Source organism: Lampetra planeri, chromosome 5 (assembly GCF_965212315.1).
Source record: "Lampetra planeri chromosome 5, kcLamPlan1.2.h2, whole genome shotgun sequence".
Lineage (NCBI taxonomy): Eukaryota > Metazoa > Chordata > Hyperoartia > Petromyzontiformes > Petromyzontidae > Lampetra > Lampetra planeri.
Genome location: NC_136111.1, coordinates 4,030,029 through 4,054,928, shown reverse-complemented (window position 1 = coordinate 4,054,928; position 24,900 = coordinate 4,030,029). Strand labels below are relative to the sequence as shown.

Genomic DNA, 24,900 nt, shown 5'->3' with positions numbered 1-24,900 from the left:
AAGAAATTGCGTCACCGCGAATCCAGTGTGACTACAACGCCGGTGACGTCATCGCGCGGTGGTGGACGTCACGAGGAGGCTGGCAAGATGATGGCGACCTTAGCGGTAGAGCCGCTGCGGCTGGATCGCGGTACGGAGCCTCAGATTCTGCGGCGGCGGCGGCGACGGCGGCCGCGGGCACGGCGACGGGGCGAGCGCGGGCGCGGCAGAGGGGTAGAGCCGGGGCTAGGGGCACGAGAGCGGGGGATACGGTCCCGTTACCAGGCACGCTCACCACCATGACGGGTCTTATATCCCACTCTCCCCCCCCCACCCCTCATCCCCCACTCCCCCCGCCCCTCATCCCCCACTCTCCCACCCCTCATCCCCCACTTTCCCCACCCCTCATCCCCCACTCTCCCCACCCCTCATCCCCCACTCTCCCCACCCCTCATCCCCCACTCTCCCCACCCCTCATCCCCCACTCTCCCCACCCCTCATCCCCCACTCTCCCCACCCCTCATTTCCCACTCTCCCCACCCCTCATTTCCCACTCTCCCCACCCCTCATCCTCCACTCTCCCCACCCCTCATCTCCCACTCTCCCCACCTTCATCCACGACTCACCCCACCTCATCCTCGTCCATCTTATTTCCTACTTTACCCTGCTCATCATCCCTCAACTCTCACTGCCATGAAGCCCCCCCCCCCCACTACCCGACTCACCCCCTTATCCTTCACTTTAACCCCGTCCCTCAGCCTACCCTACTCACCTCATCCCCCACTCCCCCCCCCCCTTACCCTGCCCTCACTCCCCACTCATCAGGCTTCCCTTAGAAACTCATCACCCTTCTCATCCTCCTTCGTTCAATCCTCATCCCCCACTTCCTTTCACTCTACCCCCCCCCGCAACCCAAATCAAACTCCGTGCACTCATGAACCTGGCTCACAGTCACTCGTGGGAGCCAAGGGTCTCACGCGGGTCCCCCTGCTGTGTGCACCATCCTCGCTGTCGCAGCCCAAACATTGCCAGCCAGCATCCTCAGCAACACCCGTGGGGCGAGACGTACACGCGGCACCAGGGCTCGCTCAACCAGGAAACCTCAGCAAGCCCGCTGCTGGCTCTGACACCAGCATAGCCCGGTTTGGTGGTGACGGTGACGTGGATAATCAAATTGCTGCTGTCTTGTTGTTGCCGCTGCTACGGCTGTTGTCATTGTCACTGTCTCTTCCCATTAACCTCCCACACCCCCATGCCTCGCGCGCTGTCGACACAGACGTAGCCCGTGCCATTGAGCTCCTGGAGCGACTCCAGCGCAGCGGGGAGGTGCCCGCGCACAAGATCCTGGCGCTGCAGAAGGTGCTGCAGAGCGACTTCTGCACGGCCGTGCGAGAGGTGGGTTTCTAAAAACTCCTCGTGGCCACCCTCCACGGTGGAGATTCCCCGTGGTCATCCACCATCGTGCAGAACCCGTGGTGCGCCACGGTGGCGAGGTGTTAAGGTTTAGAAAAGGAAACGAAAAGGATTGGGCAAGGGATAAGATTTGGGCACTGGGTTTTGTTCATGTTTAGGGTTCAGCATTTATGGATCTCGGTTAGGAATAGGCAATATGCAAGGACAGGGATACGTTTGGCAAGTTGGTAAGAGTTAAGCAATAACAGAGCTAAGATAGGGTTAGGTAAGACCTAGGATTGTGCCATGGTAATGCAAAGTCAGGGTTAGGGTGAGGCGAGGGCAACATTCAGGGCTACATTTAAGAGTTATAACCTTAGAATTAAGGTTATGGTTGTCCGAAGGTTAGACTCGGGCTAACACCATGTTTGGTTTATGGTTGTACACCCTTCGGTGCGGTGTTGTGCGATAATCATATTCCTCCTCCATGTTGATCTGCCGCAGGTTTATGAGTACATTTATGAGACCCTGGACATCACGGGCAACCAGGAGATGAGGGCTCTCGCTACCGCCAAGGTACATCCACCCTCTCCACCTTAATCTGTCCGAGTGTCTTCTTCATTGGTTATGGAATGATGGAGGGATGTGCCCAGCCGATGCAGGGTTCTGCCTCGTCCTCTCCAGCCATCTACGAGCACCGTGCGTGGCAGCCTGTCCGTAATATTCAGAACTTGGGGGACGGGATTAGTGGTTCACGAAAAGATCGTACCGTGTGGTGACACTTCCAACACGCTGGGCGGCGAGAATTCCAGGAGATGGAAGTACAGCAATTGTGATTGTAATGCCCCTGTGTGGATATTTGAGTGTTATCCCCCAGTATGTGTGTTTCCTCACGTGTGAAAAAAACACGAATTCAGATTAAATTGGCCAAGCACTCAAATTCAGGACCCTTCCTGAATGGAGTCTTAAGGCTATATTAAGATTGGATAAAATATGTTTTTTATTTCTACCGACCACCAATATCATCAGCATTAACAGACACTTCTGTGTTGTGAATTGAAGAATACAGATTGGCCTTTGTAAATGTAGTTTTAAATGTTAAAACATTGATTTCAGAGGCGATCTTACCAGTTATTCTTTTCACGTTTATTTTTTACAACTACTTTGTTGTTGTTGCATATTTACATTTTGTTGAAGTGTTTTAAATACTTAAGTTATGTTATCGTTTAGCCTAACTTCGTGTAATTTAGTCCATCAATCCAAATGTCCAACGTATCAACCCATTCATAAATTTTTCCCATTCCATCTGTCTGACCATCCATATTCCCTTCTATTTGTCCATTCATTTCCCACCCATCCAAATCGCTGTTCATCGACGTGTACATTGCCCATATGTTTCTACATCTCTCCATCATTCCATAAGTGCCCATCAATCAATTTGTTCACATACCATCTTGCCATTTCACCATTTATCCTTCCATCTTGACTTCCATCTGTCCACCGTTCCCCAAAGCCCCTGCGTACTTTTCATTCGTTCCCATGTCTCCGCGCCCTGCCTGTCGCTGCATCCGCTCTGCACAGGCGACGGTGGCGGCGTTTGCTGCGAGCGACGGCCACGCGCATCCCCGCGTGGTCGAGCTGCCCAAGACCGACGAGGGCCTGGGCTTCAACGTGATGGGCGGCAAGGAGCAGAACTCGCCCATCTACATCTCCCGCATCATCCCCGGTGGCGTGGCCGACCGGCAGGGCGGGCTCAAGCGCGGCGACCAGCTGCTGTCCGTCAACGGCGTGGTGAGTAACGTTGTCTCCCCCCGGCCAACCCACACACCTCACTCGCATCTTTCACTCACGTCCCTCGCCCGCTAAGGCAAAGATACCCCGGATAGTGTTGTCAGACTGTCGGGGCAAGTGCTGCAACGCCGTCTCGCCCAGCCACCCGCATCCCTCACCCTCATCCCTCACCGGCATCCCTCACCAGCATCCCTCACCCGCTAAGGCAAAGATACCCCGGATAGCGTTAGCAGACTGTCGGGGCAAGTGCTGCCACACCGTCTCGCCCAGCCACCCGCATCCCTCACCCGCATCCCTCACCCGCTAAGGCAATGATACCCCGGATAACCTGAGCAGACTGTTGGGGCAAGTGTCTCTTCCGACGTCCGTAACGGCGCCTCGCGCGCGTCTCTCCCGGCATCTGTCACGGCGCCGCAGAGTGTGGAGGGCGAGCACCACGAGCGTGCCGTGGAGCTGCTGAAGCAGGCGCAGGGCTCGGTGAAGCTGGTCGTGCGCTACACGCCCAAGGTGCTCGAGGAGATGGAGGCTCGCTTCGAGAAAATGCGCACGGCCAAGCGGCGCCAACAGAGCACGAGCTCCTAGCCGGGCACTGCCCAGCCCGCGGGCGAGCATACCACGCGCGCATGTGCATAAGTGGGTCCGAGTGAGTGAGTGCTTGCGTGTGTAATTGCGTGAAAGTTTGCGCGCGCACGTGTGTGTGTGTGTATATGCGTGCGCGTGTGTGTGCACCATGCTCCTACAGTCTGTTAAGGCTTTATGGGGCTCTCTGTGTTTGTGCACCGCGAGTGGGTGTGAGTGCATTCGTATGTCTGCATCATCATATGTCCTTTCCGTCAGCTGATTGGCGACGATGGGGCTGCATGAATATCTCTTTCCCTAAACAATCCTGAACCAATCCCACTCTTTTCTCTTCTAGGTCTCTTGCTTCACCATCTCTCCTCTGCTCCCGTTTCCTTCCACTTGTGTGTGCGGAATCGCTAAGTACGGAATCCTATCCCAGCTCATGCTTTGCAACAAACCCGAACCGCTGTGGTCTTCTCTCTTTCACTTCGTAGAGTGTAAAATAATTTTCAGCCGTTTTCTTATTTCTTCACGCTTCAGTCTTTGCAGTCTAGAAACTCCTCGGATCCTTCCCATCCGGTTCATCTCGGCTACTACGATCTTCAGCTTACTCATCGTCCAACATTCTGCAACGTACAGTAGCAGTACTGCAACCACCATCCACTCGTATGTCTTCACCTTGGCCCTGATGTTTTCATCTCTCCAGATGTTGTTCAGTCCTCCAAAGGTCGTGGCTGTCAGACCGATCCTCCTCTTTATATCGTTATCACATCTTTCATCCCGCGATATTAGGCCTCCGAAGTATACAAATTCATGTCCTGTTCTAATTCCCTGCCCCCAATCGATGCTTCTCAAATGGTCTTCTTTCCCATCACCATCACCTTTGCTTTGTCGGCATTGATTCTCAGTCCAAGCGATCTCTCTTCACTCTTCACCTTGTCTGTTATTTCTTGCAGATAGTATCTTTTGTTTCTGCCACAAAATTTATGTCATCCGAAAATGTTTACTGTAATTTACATGAACGTATGTGTGTGCACGTGGGTGGGTATGAGTGTATATATGAATGTGCGTGCTTGTATAAGTACGTATATGTAAGCTTGTTTGTCTGCACACAAGTGAGTGCGAGTGCTCTCGTGTGTGTGTGTGTGTCCATGTACGTGCGTATCCAGGAGTGAGCGCGTGGGCACATGTATAAGTGCACATGTATGTGTGTAGGTGTGTCTGAGTTTGTGTCCTTGAATGAGTTGGTGCTCATAAATACGTGTGTGAATGTACGTGTGTGTGTGTACACGTGGTATAATTGCGTGACTGTGCATGCGTACACGTGTGCGTATTTATGTGCGTGTGTTGATGCACGTGCATGAACACTTGCACATGTGCACACGCGTGCATGCACATGTGCTTGCACTTATGCACACATTCAGTCACATGTACACGTGCGCATATGTACACACATGCATGCATGTACCTGGTCATGCATGAGCACGGGCGCGCGCATGAGTACACACATACTTTTGTGCGCCCATGTGCACTTGTATGAATGTGTACGTGCGCGCAAATATGCGCGCGTGACCGACCTGCAGTCGGTGAGAATCCAATGCCATCAAGTGTGAGCTTAGCTTTTCAAATACTCCTGAATCTGAACCCCGATCCGATTGGGGTTGGATTGGGGTCATCGTTGTTACTATCACGATGATGTGGGTGCACGGGGTCAAGGGAGAGAAAACTCGCAGATAAGACTGGGGATGGTCTAAAGCAGCACTCTCAACTCTCGAGCCCTTATGACCCCCACCCCGCTACCACTACAATCTATCTTTTTGTAATTACAAATCTTTCTACGCATATGCAAATGAACACCACTGCATCCACATGATGGTTGGCAGTCATGGAAATCAGTACCGTGGGGCAGCGGTCACGAGGACTAGAGAATCGCTGGGCCTTGTTCAGTTGCGTCGAAATGATTCTGGAAGTTTTTAGGGAGCACAGTTGATGTTGACTTTGCCTCGGTCCCTAAAAGTTATGGGGTGAGAAAAGTTTGAACCTTTGGGAGATCCACGGTGGCGATATGTTAATTACCTCGCCTGAGGTCGTGGGTTCGATCCCGATCCTTGATGCCTGCTGTATATTTGGAGTTTGCATGTCTCTCTCCCTGTGGTTTGCGTGGGATTTTCTCCAGTTTCTTACCCCCACATTTAGAATCAACATGCGTTCAAAGTATTTGGCTGCTATGAATGTCCACACGATTCGACACTTTGTTCAGCTATCATTTGTGACCAGGCCACTTCTGAATAAGAGCTATATAGCTCAGTGGGCCTTACCTGGTAAAATAAAAAAAAATGGTGTAGTTTATATCCACAGGCTTAGCAAGAAAACGTACATCCCGTGGCCCCACGCAAATAAAAGGATTTTGTGGAAAGACGGAAATATGACTAATGCCGTGTTTAACAAGCAATTTCACATGAAGTAGAATTATCGATTAACTGCACAAATTTGGTGGGGCTGGAAGGATAACCCCGCTACCAAATAAGCAATATCTGTGGTTAATCGGACACTAATAGGAAAGTGTTTGGGGTTTTCTGGGGAGGGTGCTCGGGCAAATATGGAAGGGGGATAGTCCTCGGTGACTACGAAAAGTGCACGACATCAGTGTTCTGTATTAGAGTATTATTATTATTGTGAAATCATCTGACCACATGGCACAGTGGTTAGAGCATTAATTAACCGCACAATGAGAAGGTTGCAGATTCAAATTCCACCTGGGGAGGGGTCAACTTGACCCATCGCAAACTTTCCCAGGCCGAGACAGGTGAGTTCTAATTTTCGATTTGAAGCTTTCGTGACTGCAGGGATTCATCTTCTTGGTTCTTTCGGTAAAGTCACGTAGAAGGGAAATAATAAAAAAGTAAAAAATGCGTTGCAATCGAAACGTCGTGAGAATTTTAATGTTTTATTTTTATTATTTCCCTTCTACGTGACTTTACCAAATAGGTGTGTACCACTTTTGTAAGTAGTTGCTCACCAGGCTACTAGGAGATACTGGCTCCCGTTCTATCACATGTGGAATTCCTGCTGGCTCAGGTTTGCCAACAGATCGAGGCACTGTTCCAATGCTCTATTGGCTAATGAAATGTATTCGACTTGAAGGTGGTATAATCCTGGAACAACCAAGACCTCCCTACTCAAACTAGCAACCTTCTGTTCTCGTCTCACTTGGCAGGCCCAATCTAGCCGTGGAATTTCCACATTCCCTTGGTGGGGGCCATTCTATAAAATAGGGAAACCACCAATACTGTACATGAATATCATTTATCTATCCAGAAAATCCTCACTGAGTCTGAATACTCTTCAACAGGAGAGTTCTAGAATGTCTTTAATTACTATCTTGCATAATCGATTGACGTGGTAATAGCTGTCCCTTTGTAACCGCGATTACCCGGAATGCATCTCGGTTAAATACACGGCGGTGGCAGACGCCAGCAATCTCTTTACTTTTAATGTAAGGTTGGTGGATCGTGCACAGATCATCTTCTAGGCGAGACTCTCAACCTGCAGGACTACCTGATTGATGGTGCCTGTAAAATGTCGGAGGCAGTATAGAAAATAGGTTGTGGAATCTATCTTCACAGGAGATTATTGTTGAGTCTCTTCCTCTCATAGGTCTCTGTGTTCCTTTAGAGGCACTCTGGTGTCCTCACACATGAAACAAAATGATTCTCAACGAGGAACTGGCCGTGCAGCCCAAGCAGGTTACTTGTATTGGAGCCTTCAGGCTCAGTGAGATTTCAATGGATATAAGACGTTTGAACTGACAGTATTTCGCTATAAGTGAACGCGGCACATTGGAGAAATATCGTGGGAGGATAGAGGAAGTAACCTGGAAATGCGGTGTAGAGAATGTTGTGTAAATGAGCTTGTGATGGGTGGGACACGTGTGCAGGAAGGAAGAGGGCATGTTAACGCGACAGGCATTGGAGTGGCGCGCAGAGTTCGGTGACCAAGCGCAAGACCTGGAGGCAGATGGTGGGAGACTGAGAGCAGACCTAGGAGGTCGGGCATTGACTGCGTTAAGAGCTGCGGGCGGCAACGGCGAGGTGTGGTAGCATCTTCAGCATTTGGGGCGTGATGGCCCCTTGCTCTCGCCGTACGAAAGCAATCGGTGTCTCGGCTTCTAAACGAATTGACCACTCCGCTGGCCGTCATCCCAAAAGCCCCTGCTTACCGTAGATGGGCAACGATTAACTAAACAGTGGGCCCACATTTCTCTCCAAACAGAATCCCAAATAACGATTGCACACACGCCTCAAAGTCTTCACACTCATTTTCAAGAGGGTCCTGCTTGGGATGTTTGGCCAATTCTTGACCAGAATTAAACCAATGCATACGAGTGGTTAACACTTTGAAAAGATGTGTCTCAATCTGCTGTTCCGCAACCTACTTTCTCTCCTACTCCACCACGTCGGTCACCGCTTGGTTCCCATGGTCCTTGTTGCTGGAGCATGCGATTCAAGATGCCCATCCATATGCGATCCACCAACCCAACCTCCCGTGTCGCTGGGTCAAAGTGCACACCACCACCACCACGCGATATTGTGTTTTACAAAGCGAAGAGTACAAAGGGAGAAACTCGTGCTTGGTTCATGCCATGTTCACTTTCTGCCGTGGCACACACTCAAACCGCGGCCTCTGGGTATCGGGGCAAGATTAATGAATGCGTCACCTCGTGTTGGTCAAGAGTAATTATGCGCAACTACCTGCCGCTTAACAAATGATCCCAATGTGAATACGAGGGCTGATCGAACACTCGTGGGTCACGTGACCGAAGTTGAGCAATCGGAGGAAGATCGCTGCGTGTTTTAACAAAGTGTCTCCCTAGTCAAATTATCTTTAGGCATTGTTCTTACCCCATTGACGACCCTGCATCAGTGGCGCAAATTCCACATTTTTACGGCATATTATTACCCGAACATACGTGTCCCAACTGGTCCTGATCTGCCAGCCTGATTTTTCAATCATAAGGTTGTGAGTTCAAAGCTCCTTTATGGGTCAGCCCTGCCTGTCATCCTTTTGAAGTCGATACAATGAGCGAACCGCTTTGTGTAACGTCAACAGCAGCGGTCGTCTTCTCAAAGAGACTGGCCCCGAACGGCAATGTGAAATTTCCACCACTCGCTCGGGACAGCCAATGGGAGTGCTTCGAGCAGGAAGACACGTTGGGCCCCGTCCACGTACTGGTAACGAGTATTCACGCTCATCCAGCTGTTGACAAAACCATCCCATTGTCCCCGTTACCACCAGAACGGAGACTCCCTGAAGCGGCGTGTTCGCTGTCAACATTTGAATCTGGCCCTGGGTCGTTGTTTTTTTTTACTTTGCCCGTACAGCAAACGAGAAGTGCTTTTTCTGTTTGTGTTGTTTGTTATCCTTCCCGCGCACCTCCGATGAGCACGGATGGCTACGTACGGTGCGGAGGAAGTTTAACATACAGCCAGCGTAGAGTTAATTATATACTACAGTGCTGTGCGAGTCAATGTTCACGTGCTGGTGCGTATTGTTACACCAGGAAACCCTCACTTGTTCTCAAGACCCTTTGTTTGGTTTTTTTGAACGATAATCCTTCCATTTGCCCTGCATTGGGATATTTGGCCATTTCTCTACCCAAAATGCAGCTTGGCAAGAAATACTTTTTTTTAGTTTTAAACAATATAGAGGTACATACGAAGGTGTTAATTCAGCAATCGGTGAGGTCGTGAAACGTCTTCGCGTGGCTCGAGATACATTTCCACCAGAGCATGTCACAAGCCGACGGAGAAATCGAGCAATTTTGAAGTCCACCCACACGACGTTCTGACCCCAGTCGCCTCAACATGTAGCCCGGCTTTGAAGCGTTAACAGTGTTCCGTAGTTTACCACTTAGCAGGTTCTATTTTTGTTGTTAATTTTAAGTTTTACCTTTGTGTTTACTGTGTCGGGGTAATACTGCCTTGCTTGAAGATGTGATGTGATTTGGTGAGGTGCTGCAGTTTCGGCTGTACGATGTTACATACTCTTTTTTTTAATACCTCATTGGCGTGTTGCAGATGCATAATTTATGTCTTTCTGACCATATTTAAGAGGCGTTAGAGACTTGGATGTTTTCAGTAATAAATGTTAGTTCGTGTTCACCCTTTAATCGCCACTGCTTCACCTTTCATTGCATGTGCTGCAACCCAGTAGCAACAATGTTACACAGCCTCCTTGACTATTAGAATTTAACATTCGTGCTGGGTTTTCAACAGTGGCTGGGGGTGATCAACCCCCTCCAGCCCCAACGCAACTGGACTGATGTTCAGTAGCACGAGGCAACGGCGGCATTCCAGGCTCATAATGGCCATTCCAAAGACACGTTAGCCAGAAATGCCAAGGTCTGAGCTTCAGGACCTTAGGCTGGGTGCCCATCTCTCAGCACACGGGGCGATTATGAAGGACAATGGTAGCGCCGAGCCAGCACCACTGTGAAACAGCACCACTGTGAAACAGCGTGCGTCTCTTAAGAGGTTCATAATGGCCTGTCCCAAGACCCGAAGCCAGTGTTCTTCACTAACTTTCAGAGGGGGGCCCACTTTCGCCGATAAGACATTGTCAGTGTGAGGGCCGCCACACATTTGGAGCCATTAGGGTTTGACTGCACGATGGGGGGGGGGGGGGGTGTTTTCATAAGTTGTGTGTGGTCAGGGGCCACCAGTGGCAATGAAGACCCCTACCCGAAGCCAACACCACTGAAACATTGGTTGCAATCCAGGATTCAGCCGTACCCCCCCCCACCACACCCCCCACCCCCTGGTGGCCAAAGCTACGAGTTGGTGCCACCTTGGCAACCACCATGAGAGATGTGTTTTCAACAACAGTGCAAAAGAACAAAAACATTTAAAACGGGGGTTTAAATTTACGCTTCGATTTACGTTCCATGTTTTATTGCCATTTAATCAGAGCAGTAATATTGCAGAGGTACGACTACGGAGCTGTAGTGGCTTGCATTTTGCGAAGGAGCGCCCACCACAGCGTTAAATGTTCGAGACCGTGAGCGTATCGACGATGTGATGAAGGCAAGAGGAGGCGCCACATGTAGCTACTACATATGTAATTTCATGGCTTCAACTTTTATGAACTACTGGGTTTTTAAGGTTAGCGATTTGTCGTATTATCTGGCTGTATAGCAAATGAAAAAATGCAATTACTTTACTATGCAAATAACATTTGTTTTTCGATTTAAAGCTTTCGTGACTGCAGGGATTCATCTTCTTGGTTATTTCGGTAAAGTCACGTAGAAGGGAAATAATAAAATAATAAAAATAAAACATAATAAAATAATTCTCACGACGTTTCGGCTACAACGCAAGCAACATTTGTTTTATTTAGGGCCCCTTTGTAACATCATATGTTGCAGGCCCCGCACGATCTTCATCCGGCACTGGTCCTGCCCCCCCCCCCCCCCACGCTCGCTACGCTCCTGGGTCCAGGCAATGATGACGATGTCACACGCAAGGCTGTGCGGACGCAATCGCCACCCTCGTTCAGCAGTTCACCTGGTGGAAGGGAGAGGGGGGGGAGGAGGTCATTCTTCCCTGACTCGTTACCTGGTCTCACAGCCCCCCCCACCCCCCTCTGAATACCATTCACACCTCCTAGGCAGTAAGGCACATTAGTCAGCTACTACTCCCAGGGGGCGGCTGGCGACTCCTTCCAACCCTTTGAGGTTCCGCATCCCGAGCAAGATCAGCAAGCTGCCCCCCTTCCGTCCTCATGCATGCACACACGCCTAGCAAAACAAAAGACTAATATCCCCCGTATAGCCTTAATAGACTATGAGGGCAAGTGATGTTACCGAGTACCTATTAAGGCAAACATGGCACACGTGGTACATACTGTGACTGATGCCGCCCACGGCCGCCTTTGTCTCCCCAGCGGTGACGTTTTATACGCCACGCCAGGTACTCGTGTAGGGCTGGGACGACCTAGGGGAGCCCCAGGGACCGATGAATGTTTGCCACTGACGTTTGCCATGAGCCGGAATCGAACCCGGGTCGCCGGATTACACAAAGACACACGCAGACACACGAGAGCACACAGACACGGGCGCACACACGGACACACACGGGCACCCACGGGTACCCACAGACACACACGGGCACACACAGACACACACGGGCGCACACAGACACACAGACACACACGGGCGCACACAGACACACAGACACACACACAGATACGGGCGCACACAGACAAACACAGACACGGTTACACACAGACACGGGCGCACACAGACACACACAGACACGGGCGCACACAGACACACACGGGCGAGGTGGCGGGACACGAGGAAGCAGAAAGGTCACCACCGCCCGCACTGTCGATATCGATTGTGGACGGCACGGCGGTAATTGCGTCCCCGAAGGCGGCGCCTCGTTACGAGCCCCGTGCGTGGAGAGGGGGGCAGAGGGGGGGGCTCGGGGTCCGCGAGTGGGGGGGGGGGCGAGGAGCGACACGGGGGTAGGGGAGCGTCAGGGAAGGGTTGAATGATGGAGCTGTGGGGTGACATACAGAGGGTGAGAGTGATGGGGGTGGTGTGGGTGGAGTGATGGGGGTGGTGTGGGTAGAGTGATGGGGGTGCTGTGGGTGGAGTGATGGGGGTGGTGTGGGTGGAGTGATGGGGGTGGTGTGGGTGGAGTGATGGGGGTGGTGTAGGTGGAGTGATGGGGTGGTGTGGGTGGAGTGATGGGGGAGGTGTGGGTGGAGTGATGGGGTGGTGTGGGTGGAGTGATGGGGGTGGTGTGGGTGGAGTGATAGGGGTGGTGTGGGTGACAGAACGGGCTGTGTGAGTGATGGGGGTGGTGTGGGTGGAGTGATGGAGGTGGTGTGGGTGGAGTGATGGGGGTGGTGTGGGTGGAGTGATAGGGGTGGTGTGGGTGACAGAACGGGCTGTGTGAGTGATGGGGGTGGTGTGGGTGGAGTGATGGAGGTGGTGTGGGTGGAGTGATGGGGGTGGTGTGGGTGGAGTGATGGGGGTGGTGTAGGTGGAGTGATGGGGGTGGTGTGGGTGGAGTGATGGGGGTGGTGTGGGTGGCGTGATGGGGGTGGTGTGGGTGGAGTGATGGGGGTGGAGTGATGGTAGTGGTGTGGTTGGAGTGATTGGGGTGGTGTGGGTGGAGTGATGGGGGTGGTGTGGGTGGAGTGATGGGGGTGGTGTGGGTGAGAGAACGGGCTGTGTGAGTGATAGAGGTTTCGTGGTTGACAGATGAGGGGTGTGACCACGTGGTGGAGGAAGCGTGGTGCCCGTGTCCTTCACTGCTTCACTGCAAGGCCCGCGGGCCACTGGCGGCCCCTCGTGGCCTTTAGCGCGGTCCCCATCGCGCTGCTGTCAAACCCCCAATGGTTTCAAATGCGTGGCGGCCCTCACTCTGAAGTCGTATCGGCGAAAGTGGACCCCCCCCCCCCCCCACGTCTGAAAACGAGCGAAGAACGCTTGTGGAAGCAATGCGGGTGAGGGTGAGCATAGCAAGCGGGTGAGAGAGGTGTGGGTGGGAGAGAGGGGTGAGTAAGTCGTGGGGTGTGGGTTGAGTGTTGAGGTGTGGGTTGAGTGATTGGGGGATGTGGGTCCGTGTATTCCTCTGCGTATGCGTGCGTAAGTGCACGCGTTACATTTTGGGGAGCGGTGGCGCAACGGTTAGCGCACTGCGCTTTGAACCCGGCGAACAGAGATCGATTCCAGCTCACGACCTGAACCAGATAAATGGGCTTCCCCTAGGTCGACCCAGCCTTAAATGAGAACCCGTTGCGCTTTGTGTAAACATCAGCACTGGGGAGACAAAGACGGCCGGGCGTGGTGCGGGCCACCCGTCTCCTCGTGTGCCGTGACGCACCCCCGATTAGCACGGTTGACTACGTACGGTGGGAAAGAAATTCAACATATACACATACATATTGCCCATAGACTAGCACTGCCCATAGACTAACACTGCCCATAGACTAACACTGCCCATAGACTAACAACTACCCATAGACTAACACTACCCATAGACTAACACTGCCCATAGACTCAACACTGCACCATAGATTCAACACTGCCCATAGACTCAACATTGCACCATAGACTCAACACTGCCCCATAGACTCACCACTGCACCATAGACTCAACACTGCCCATAGACTCAACACTGCCCATAGACTCAACACTGCCCCATAGACTCAACACTGCACCATAGACTCAAGACTGCCCATATACTCAACACTGCCCATAGACTCACCACTGCCCATAGACTCAACACTGCACCTCCGATTAGCACGGCTGACTACGTACGGTGCGAAAGAAGTTCAACGTACACGGCTGCCCTCATCGGTGCTGCATACGAACGGCACTTGCCCCAGCAGCCCCCCCCCCCCCCCGCTACAGCCTCCACGGGGGGAGTCGGTGTCGTCGTGCGTGCACGTGGCAGTGGTGTCAATGTTTTGGGATCTCTCGAGCAGCCGAGCACAGGGACCACTGCCGTAATTTGTGGACACGGGCAATGCCCCCCCCCACCACCACCAACCCCCCCCCCCCCCATTGCAATTACAATAAATATCGACACGGCAATGCCGCCTGCAACAAGGCGAAGCGATTGCACAACGGGGACCGAATCGCCAACCCCCCCCCACCCACCCGTCATCATTAGCACGCCACACACAGCAGCCGCTGATCGTAAACGACTCAAGTGGCGGTCACGCCAGCCAGCCGCAGCAACGCCCGTGCCAGGCTAGGTGCACGCGCGCTTGCGTCGTGCCGAGAAGCAGCGAAGACTCGCCGGTAACGGGGGTGGGGGAGGTCGCCATCAACCTCGGAGGGTCGTGGGTTAAGAGGCCATACCCATCAACCCATACAGGTTAGCCAGATTCTTGTACAGGGGAATTGAGTAAAACATTGTGGGTTTTTTTTGGCTATTTGTTTGTGTTTCTCTCCCTTGTGATGATGGGACTTTGCAGGATGAACGTTGAGATGTTTAAGGGGCACGGGGTTACCAATACGGTCTGAATTGGCCTTTAATACAGTGGGGCATTGATAAGGGGTTGACAGGTATGTAGTGGTGAGTGTACTAGTGGTGAGTGTACTAGTGGTGAGTGTCGTAGTGGTGATTGTCTATTTGTTTGTGTTTCTCTCCCTTGTGATGATGGGACTTTGCAGGATGAACGTTGCGATGTATAAGGGGCACGGGGTGACCAATTAGGTTTTGAATTGCTCTGTAATAAGGTAGGGCACTGAAAAGGAATTGACAGCTGAGAGTCCGAGACACGGCCGCAGTGACTGTTCTGTTATCGCTCTCTGTCTCTCTGTCTCTCTCTCTCTGGCTGACGTGTTGCAATTCGGTACCGAAACGTCGGAAATCTTTAGCCCGAGCGGAACAAGTCGCTCGGCACAAATCGGAACACAGATCAAGAGCGCCGATCGCTGCTCTCCGCACGGTGCCGCCACTGGCAGATCCGAGGAAGGGATCTGTGTGTGTGTGTGTGTGCCACCGTGCTGTTTTATCCGCCCCCTGCGCTCTGCTCAGTGTTGTGAGCATTGTTGCTCCGCTCGCCTGTGCAGTGAGCTAAAGCGTGAGTATTCCCACCTCTTCCAAGTCGATCTGGTCAGCTTGGAAGAGTAGACCAAATACCCTAGAGAGAGGGGGGGGGGTGCTCCTTAGAGCTCCCACTCGGAGAGGCTTTTTTCGACAGCAGTAGGGTGAGCGAGCAATTGCAGGGCTGTACCTTTACCTCCTTACCCCCCCTCCCCTCCATACCCTCCCACTGCCTCGTCACCCTACCTCCCAACCCGGCCTAATTTAAACTCGGGGTGGGGTGAGATTGGGGGGTGGTGGTGGTGGTGGTGGGGCTAGCGAGACTGATGTGTGACCGTCACATCGGGAGAAGTCACGGGGCTCGTCACGCGAGGCGCGCGGGGCTGGGGGTGCTGGGGACGGAGCTAATTGTCGGCTCGTGGCCCTTGTCAGGCCGTGTTGACATTTGGCGAGGCCCGTGTAATTGGGAGGGTTTGGGAGCGGGCGAGGGAGAGAGAGCTGCGCAATTTGTCTCGCTACGCCGAGGGTTGGGGGGGGTGTAGGGGACCATACGGCCCGCGGGGCCAGACGCCCCTCCCCCCCCCGCGCCACCCAACCGCAAGCCCCCCCCCCCTCGCCCCCCCTCGCCCCCCCCCCTTGCCCCCCCCCCCCAGCCGAGTTCCGAAACGGCCCGCGCAAAAAACGATCAAATTGCCCGCCACGTGGACTCATTGGGCCGCACTAATTGGGTACTAGAGGGCTGTGGGCGATTCGACCTGGCGGCATCTGCGCGTCTAATATTAGCGCCGCTAATCGCTTCTTTCACTGCGAGGGCCTCTTTACAGTCGGTACCGGCGCGCGCGTGATGTCCGTGTTATTATTGGATAACGCTGATGCGTGGGCAAACGCGTGGTCCTGCCAAACACATTTGTAACCACCTGTTCGAGCCTCAGTAAGAGAAAGGTGCTCCGCCCCTGGACGAGAGCAGGCCAGCGTGGAAGAGTAGGCCAAGTATCCTCCAGGGGCGGGTCTATAGAGCTGCCTCTGAGCGAAGTTGATGAAGGTTGGAGTATTTGGCTGCTATACATTTCCACGTGATGTCGTACTTTGTGGAGATATCATTTGTGGCCAGGTCGCTTCTGTATAGCTTAGTGGGCCTTGCCTGGTAGAATGAAAAGTTGAGTTTATAAGTTTGCTTCCACCAACAGTGTCACTCTTCTTCTTGGTTCTTTCGGTAAAGTCACGTAGAAGGGAAATAATGACGTTTCGGCCACAACGCAAGCAGCCGTCCTCAGGTGAAGAACAGGTCTGTCGGAAAGACAGCGTCTGAATGACCAAGAAGATGAATCCCTGCAGTCACAAAAGCTTTAAATCGAAAGAGTGTCACTCTTGCAAACCGATGTCACTCCTCTTGCAAATGAGATTCCGTAGTTTTTACCTGCTTAAACAAAATCAACTTGACCTGACTAACAGTGGCATTAAGCAAGCGCGGAGTGCAAGCAGGGGAAGAGATATTTGCAGAATATTTCATACATAATTGATGAACTCACTCATTTAGCGGCGCGTTACTCTGAGCAGGAGTATACGTTTCCGCCACCATCACCTCCTCCGAAATAAATAAAACTAAATCGCTTTGCGCGCCAACTGACTGCCATGCCCAAGACGCTAATTGTGGACGCCGCGTGGCACCACCCAGGCCGCTCGTCCCGAGAATGAGGGGTCCCGCTTGTTATTGGGCATGCGCATCCACCTCCAACTGCTCGCATTGCCTGTCTCATCCAGCTGAAGACGGATGAGTGGCGAGTGGATGTGGGGGGAGGGCGCGGAAGACGAGGAGGAGGCGGCTCAGCAAATCGCGAAGCTCAGCAATGGGTAACACTCCAGATCCATGTCACACAAGGCCCTCAACATCTCCACAAGCCCCATACTCTCAGTCAACCACAGCCCCCGTCAACGCCAACGTCAGCTGTCTCATTACACGTGACCAGCTCTCATCTCCGTCTCATTCACTCATTCGCGCAGTGACTCAGCTACTCACTCACTCACCCAGTCACGCTCACAGCTAACGAGCGACTGGGTGATGCTGCTGCTGCTGCTGCTCGTGGTGGTGGTGGTGGTGGCTGTGTTACGCCAGGGTGGGTGTGCAGCCTCAATTTTGTCCAAACAGTCAATTGCACGGGAAGGGAAAGCAACTGTGTCTGTCCCAGGGGATGTGCATGACTGGTTACGTCGAGACACGATGTGGCCATCCCTGCCCAAATGAGCGCTGGTTCGCGTGGCAGTCGTTTTCCGAGTTGGCAGCGGACATTCCACATTCCCATGGCCTCGGCCGCCGTGTCCCCGTCGAAATACCGCTGCTCACTTGACGCAGTGGTGCGAGATTCCACAAATCCACGGTCAGATGAAGATTACGACAACGACAACGACGACGATGATGATAATTGACGGTCCACGCTGTCGACATCTGACCGATTTTGCGAATCGGTTGCTCCGAGCGTGACGCAGCGCTCCCCTCTTCGTGAAGGGGTTCAGAGTACAGGGAAGAGCGTGAAGTGAGCCAGGGTCCTTTGATGCGTGGGCGGTGGGTGTGGGTTTGTCGATGTGTTATTTTTAGTTTTTTTGCTAAACAAGTACAAGTATTATAATGGAACGGGACAATCGCGTGAAGTCGCTTTCAGATGTCGCCGTTGTTTGGTGCCGTTGCGTGCCCCGGTGTAAGGGACACGATGGGTGGGGCTGTGACCTAAATGGGCTTTATCTGGTAAGATTTTTTAAAAAGTTTAGTTTTATTTGTTTTTTTTTAAATAGATTTGTTTACCTTTCCTTATACTTTGCACTCCTATCGTGGTTTTTTTTTATTGTTTCCTGTTCTAACGTTCTGACCCGCCCCTATTGGACATGTGTGAAAAAGAGCTTTATAGCTAATCGGATTCCTACCAGTATAAATAAACATTCTGATTCAGAATTCCTCCCTCACCCGCCCTCCCTCCCTCCTCCTCGTGGCCCCACTCCTTGGGCCCCTCCAGCTTCAACTTTTGGGGCCTCAACGCAGTTGCACCGCCTGCACACTCGATAGCTACGCGACTGCCGAGGTTGCTTCCACGTCAGAGGCGTAGCTAGGATATTTTGCGCCCGGGGACGAACTATAAATATGCCCCCCCCCCCCTCGTTTAATCACATTTTCCTATTACATCGAATAAGGAATAACAATTTAAATTTTAATGAAACATTGTATTTAAAGAAGCAAATTTATATAAATCATATTACATGGCTCACTCAGTCACTGTCGTAGACTGGTTGACATAGTCTACAAAAGATTAATTTTTCTTCATTTCACTGTCGCAAACTGGTCAATCACGTAATCAAAATCAGTTTTTTTCCAATATTTCTCTTTCAACGCTAAGAAGAGCAAGATCGCTGAGACGATCTTGTCCCATTGAAGCACGCAAATACGACAAAATAAGTTTCAATTTGCTGAACGACCGCTCACAGCTTGCAATTGAAACTGCTATTGTTAATACAATTTGCCGTTAAATTCGCAAATTCGGAAATATGTCGTCTCCATAAAACACAATAAAACCAATACGATCCAAAGGAGTTTCTGGTAGAACTTCATTCCGGTTACTGAGCAGCATTTTGCAATCTCCAATTTCTGTGAAAAGTTCGTGGCCATTGATGTCGGTGTCATAGAAATTTCCAAAATCTGTGCAATTTCGACGAATTGCATCGACATCTGTGTCGGATAAAAGAGTTTTGACGTCCAACAGAAATCCAAATTTTGTGTTCAGGTCTTTTAGTCGTTAAAACCGTGTTGACATCTCCTGTTGAAGTCGATAAAATACGCTCTTCATAACGCGCACAATTTCTTCTTCTGCTGAAAGTCCTGCATCTCTTGCCAGTTCTCCTGGCATCTTCCAACGTCGCCTAATTCTTCTATCCACATCGATCCCCCAGGCTGTGCATCTTGTTTTGGCGTTTTCTACAGCAACTTGGCTCAAATCATCACGAAGCTTGACAAATTCATGCTCCAAATATTCAAGATCAGTTGCTGCTTCCTTGAAATTCATAGTAGGATCCTGTAAGCGCTTCTGAACACGATCAATTTTTCCAAGAATGACATTCCAGAAATTTAATATGCATGCCTGTAACTGTTCTGCATCACTTCTGGTTTCAGGCGTCATAGTTACGTCCTACGATAATTTGTCTAGCAGCCCTACTAGTTCATCCAGTCCTTCATAGATAGCTTTAACAGCTTCTGATCGTGCACTCCAGCGTGTTTCAGACTCCCGCTTTACTGTGATGGTTACAGCTTTTTTTTAACTCTTCCCAACGAATTGTTGAAGGAGAGAAAAACAAATATATACTTTCAACTGTTCAAAAAAATGTGACGACAAGTGGATCCCTTTAGCTGAGTGTACTCCTGCTAAGTTTAAGCTGTGGTTGTCACAGTTGACAAACAATGCTCTGTGATTTTTGTCACATATTCGTTGTTGAAGGCCGGATATATGCCCAGTCATCACAGCAGCATTGTCATAACATTGTGCCCGACAGTCGGCTAGAGGTATGTTGTCAGATTTCAGTCTCTCGACGATGACTCTTTCTAGGCTTGCTGCATCTTTTGCATGTATCTCGATATATCCTAAAAAAAATTATTTGATAGTTACTTTTTTAGTTTGAAAATCCACATCCACAAATCTTATGACCTGAGAAAATGTAATTACATGACATGTAGGCTGTGTGTGGCGGGATATATAAACTTTTAGGTTGAGGTGTAGATTTGTGCAGTAGTTTCAGGCTGCCGCGCCCGCCGCAATAAGTTATAATGTAACGTTGTAAGCCTCATTTTGGCGCCCCTTTACCTTGGCGCCCGGGGACATATGTACCCCCCTGCCCCCCCCCCTAGCTACGCCTCTGTTCCACGTGGGTTGTCAGATGCCAGTTGGGACGAAGCTGGTGGCTGGGATATTCTTTGGGTCTTTCGGTAAAGTAACGTTGATAAGTTCAAAGAAAATAGCAAAAAACTACTACGTTTCGATCGCAACCATAAGCGGTCGTGATCAGTTATTTTCTTTGAACCTATCTACGTGACTTCACCGAAAGACCCAAAGAATGTGAATTACTGCAGTCACGAAAGTTTTAAGTCAAGATTTTGCTGGTGGCTGGTGCTCGTATAATTTTAATCTGTGTGAGGCTAAAGCTCCAGTGTGGGTGTCTGGATTTAAATAAAAATAAAAGTTTCAAAATAAGATACTGTATGGGCAAACATGGGTTTGTAAACATGGGGTGGAGTGATGGCGCTTCAATTCCCCGTCACGGCTAACGTCAGTAACAAGTGACAAACGAACCAGTCCCAGACAGCTCGTCACTCCTACCCCGCGCCCAATCAACAACCCGTATTGACCAGCGTGGTGAAGTATGGTTATTATGACCCATCACCATATCACCACTCTGTCTCTTTGATCATGTCACCATCCATACCTGATGCACACTATCCAATCCCCACGTAACATTACACAACATGCACACATGCTCTCTCTCTCTCTTGCTGATCCCATAGCCACTCTGACTAATCATCACATCACCCCATTACCCCATTACCCCATCACCACCACTCCGTAGTGATCCCATCACCACGCTACCACTCTACCCAATTAGACTCTCTAACACCATCACCATCCTCACCCATCATTGCGACAATACTCGACACGCTCCCTCTACTGCCATCACGACCCCGACCTCTCGCGCCATCACCCCATCGCCAGTCCACACACCCCCCTCACTTATCCCATCTTCCCATTCTGTTCCTATAATCCCATCACCATCGTCTCCCATCGCCACTCGGCTCTCTCTCTCTCTCGCTCTCTCCACCCGCCTCTCTCTTCACAACAGAGAGAGAGAGAAAGACTCGTAGCTCTCATGCTAATTAACTGTTTGGATTTTAATCCTAATTGCTTCCCCAGTGTTCACCTTCAGTTTGCATTCCCACCTGCAAACACACACACACACACAAGACAAAGACCTCCCGTATAGCCTATAACAGACTGTTGGGGCAAGTGCTGGTAGCGAGAACCTACGACGGTCAGAACGGCACACAACGAGGGGGTTTGTGGCCAGCACCACGCCCGGCCGCCTTTGTCTCTCCAGTGGCGATGTTTACACACCGCACCAGGTAACTCATTTGAGGTTGAGTCGACCTAGGGGAGGCCCAGGACCGGTTCAGATAATCGTCACTGGTGTTGGCTAGCCACTATGCCACTGCTTCCCACACACACGCACGCACGCACAAAGACAGATCCCCTATTTAGCCTCATGTTTGAATTTATGAGTTGAATATATGCACAGTAGTTTATTCCGTTTAACCAGGGTGAAAACTCAAGACAGCAGGATGAGTCTCATTTGCAAGAATAACCTGGAGGCATTCGTCCGCCAGCTGTGTTAACATCCCACAACGAGGAGTTTGCTGGTCGTTTTCAAATTTGGCCAAATTTTTGTAACCGAGAGTAGCACCGCTCCGTCAAATTTCCTAACGGATTCTCTTCGTTTCACGGCGGTGAAGTCGACAGCACAATTGGGATACAACTGTGGATTTCCTTTTTTGAATCACACACAATGGTAGCGAATTATGTTGATCAACCACCGAGGGATGATGATGATGACGATGACGGGTTGATCCCAAACCACGGCAGGGATTTAAAACTTGCAACCTTCTACCCGTGAAGTTCATTTTAATTACCACTAAACTAAGCTCGTACCCGAGGGCCCGGGGGGCACAGGTATTTGTGACGTTTCGTGGCCAAATCCCATTTGGCGGAGCCAGGAGACTGGACCCACACACTCGCGGTTCTTTCAGAAACTGCAAAAAAAAAACACTGCGAGTAGCCACGTGGAATGTTCGAACGCTCAGTGACACACCTCATGCGTACATACATACAAACACACACACATACCTACATATGTTCCACTCGTATATTGGACTATATGGGCATGCGCGTGTGCACCACTGGCCAAAGAAGAAGTAGCAGCAGCAGCGTCTTCATCAAATAAGTTTCACACTTGAGGGCCGCCCGTCCTATAGGCGGGTTGACGTGTCACTCACGCGAGATCTGACTTCTTCTCCAGCCACTCGCCGTCATGTCTCTGAATCTTGAGAGTCAATAAGCTTTCCTCTCCCAAAGGGTGTGTGGACTACACTTGTGCTTGCCGCAGACTCACACGGTGGAGAGATGTTAACTACCTCGCCTGGCTTCGATCCCGACCCTGATGCCTGCTGCTGTATATTTGGAGTTTGCGTGTCTCTCTTCCCGTGGCCGCGTGGATTTTTCACCGGGTCCTCCGATTTTCCCCTCCACATTTCAAATCAGCACGTGTTTAGAGTATTCGGCTGCTTTAAATGTTCACGTGATAAGCCACTTCGTTGAGCTATCATTTGTGGCCAGGTCGCTTCTGAAAAAGAGCTATGTAGCTCAGTGGGCCTTACCTGGTAAAATAAAAAAATCCATAACAGAGGTTTTTTTGGGTTAAATCACGTAAATATATAAATGCGTAGTTAAAACCCGCCACCACTCGACACAACCAACTAGTAAGGGTTGTCACGTAAACAGAACGTGGCCAATTCGTCACTAGTACAGCACACCGGTGTGTTGGAGAGCCAAACCACAACATTAACAATCTGAGTACGACGTTTCGCCAGTAATTTCAACCTGCTTCATCAGGCGACAGCCAGATTTGTGGATAAGTCTAACTGTTTCGTTCCTTATATAGAGGCGTAGATGTGGTGACCAGCCATCTGCACTTTTGCACCACGTGGCGCTAGTTCTCCAAAAATCTGGCTGTGGCCTGATGAAGCTAGTTGTAATTACCGGCGAAACACACATTTTTAACTTGCATAGTAAAGTTATTGTACTTTTTCATTTGCTATACAGCCAGATTATACGACAAATCGCTAACCTTAAACACCCAGTCGTTCGTAAAAGTATAGTACTACAGTAATAGAGCAAGTGCAGAATCACTGAACCGGAATTGATAGCTTGAAAGCAATTCGCGCGGGGCCCTTGAGAGTGCGGGGCCGTAATAGATGCTACTTTTGCTACTGGGATAATCCGACACCGCTGGTTACCAATCATTGGCAAGTCCACTCAGCTCCGCGTGCTGCTGTACCACATTATCCCGTCACTCCTCAAGGCCGCGCCGTTAAGCCGCCGATATCCCGGCCAAACAGAAGCTGCTGCCTGGCCACGCGGTGGCTGGGCATTCCGGGATACGTGACCCAGCCAACGCAGCCTTGCCAGGAGTTACTTCATTGACGGGACCATATCCAGACTTTTCAAGCATCTGTGAGCTTATACTCCACTTCAGACGGGATAAATCCAGGGTGGATCGTTGGTTGGTCGCCCTGAATGTTTCAAACGGTGCGGGTGTTCCTGTAAGGGGCCCATGTTTTGCAAGTGTACCCAGCTATTCTTGGGTCTTTCGGTAAAGTGACGTAGATAGGTTCAAATAAAATAATACAAAACTACGACGTTAAGATCGTAACGCAAGCAGCCGTCTTTTCCTGAAGTCGACCGCTTGGAGTTGCGATCGAAACGTCGTAGTTTTCTGTTATTCTCTTTGAACCGATCGACGTGACTTTACCGAAAGACCCAAGAAGATGAATTCCTGCAGTCACGAAAGCTTTGAGTCAAGATTTGTACAAGAGTAGCCTACAACTACTATTCACACAAGGGGCCGTCCATAAATGACGTCACGCGATTTTGGACGATTTTTGACCCCCCCCCCCCCCCTCGTCACACGGCGTCACAAAAAGTCAGATCCCACCTCAAATATGACGTCACAAAGCTCTGCCCCCCCCCCAAAAAAAAAGCATGCTTCAAATCACTTTTTAAACTATTGTCATTGTAGTGTGTATTTAATGTGGCGCTGCACTCTGATGTTGTAGGAGAAAACATTGATTAAAACGTCTATTTAATTAAGTAGAACGTGTTCTCTATATTTATTTAAAGTTGCGCATTTTAATGTGACGTCCCATTTCTCAAACCCCCACCCCCCCTTGTCACACATCGTCACAAATGTCTGACCCCCCCCCCCCCAGGTGCGTGACGTCATTTATGGACGACCCCCAATGTCCAATATCCCACACTAGAGAGACTGTTGGGGGTGATGTGTTGTTAGTGAACCGCTATTACGGTCAGCACGGTGGCTTCGTCTCCCCAGTGAATTTGTTCACGCCGCACCAAATACTTTACTTACTTATGGCTGAGTCGACCTAGAGGAGGTCCAGAAGCGGATCACATTTCAACGCGCCGCCACTGCCGTCAGCCGTGGAAGGGAATCGAACGCAGATTACCGGGTTTGTAGCGCATTGTGATTACCACCGCTCGCGACACACACACACTGACAAATATAAAGATGCCCTGTATAGCTTTAACGGACTGTTGGGGCAAGTGCTCTGTTAGCGAGGAATTAATAAGGCCGGCACGGGACACGAGGGGAGGTGGGTGGCCAGCACCATTGCCGACCGTCTTTGTCGCCCCAGTACTCATTTGAGGCTGAGTCGACCTAGGGGAGGCTCAACACCGGTTCGGATTCATATTCTTGGTTCTTTCGGTAAAGTCACGTAGAAGAGAAATAA

At 50.8% G+C, this 24,900-nt stretch overlaps 1 protein-coding gene across 3 annotated transcripts; it reads left to right on the top strand.

The window, feature by feature from the left end:
* The first annotated feature begins 21 nt into the window (after positions 1-21).
* On the top strand, positions 22-9,892 carry LOC144718690 (protein lin-7 homolog C-like). 3 transcript variants are annotated; one of them, XM_078594145.1, is made up of 6 exons: positions 22-130; positions 1,256-1,374; positions 1,876-1,947; positions 2,953-3,162; positions 3,580-3,669; positions 7,661-9,892. In XM_078594145.1, exons 1-6 carry the CDS (start codon positions 88-90, stop codon positions 7,715-7,717), a joined length of 591 nt encoding a protein of 196 aa, XP_078450271.1. In that variant the 5' UTR covers positions 22-87; the 3' UTR covers positions 7,718-9,892. The 3 variants fall into 3 exon arrangements, with proteins under 3 accessions (XP_078450271.1, XP_078450272.1, XP_078450270.1); XM_078594146.1 differs by lacking the exon at positions 3,580-3,669; XM_078594144.1 differs by lacking the exon at positions 7,661-9,892 and having other exon boundaries at positions 3,580-4,226.
* The last annotated feature ends 15,008 nt before the right edge of the window (positions 9,893-24,900 follow it).

Coding starts and splice junctions, on each gene's coding strand:
- LOC144718690 (XM_078594144.1), top strand. CDS start 88: ATGATGGCGACCTTAGCGGTAGAGCCGCTGCGGCTGGATCGCG. Junction 131..1,255: donor GCCGCTGCGGCTGGATCGCG/GTACGGAGCCTC, acceptor CTGTCGACACAG/ACGTAGCCCGTGCCATTGAG. Junction 1,948..2,952: donor GGGCTCTCGCTACCGCCAAG/GTACATCCACCC, acceptor CGCTCTGCACAG/GCGACGGTGGCGGCGTTTGC.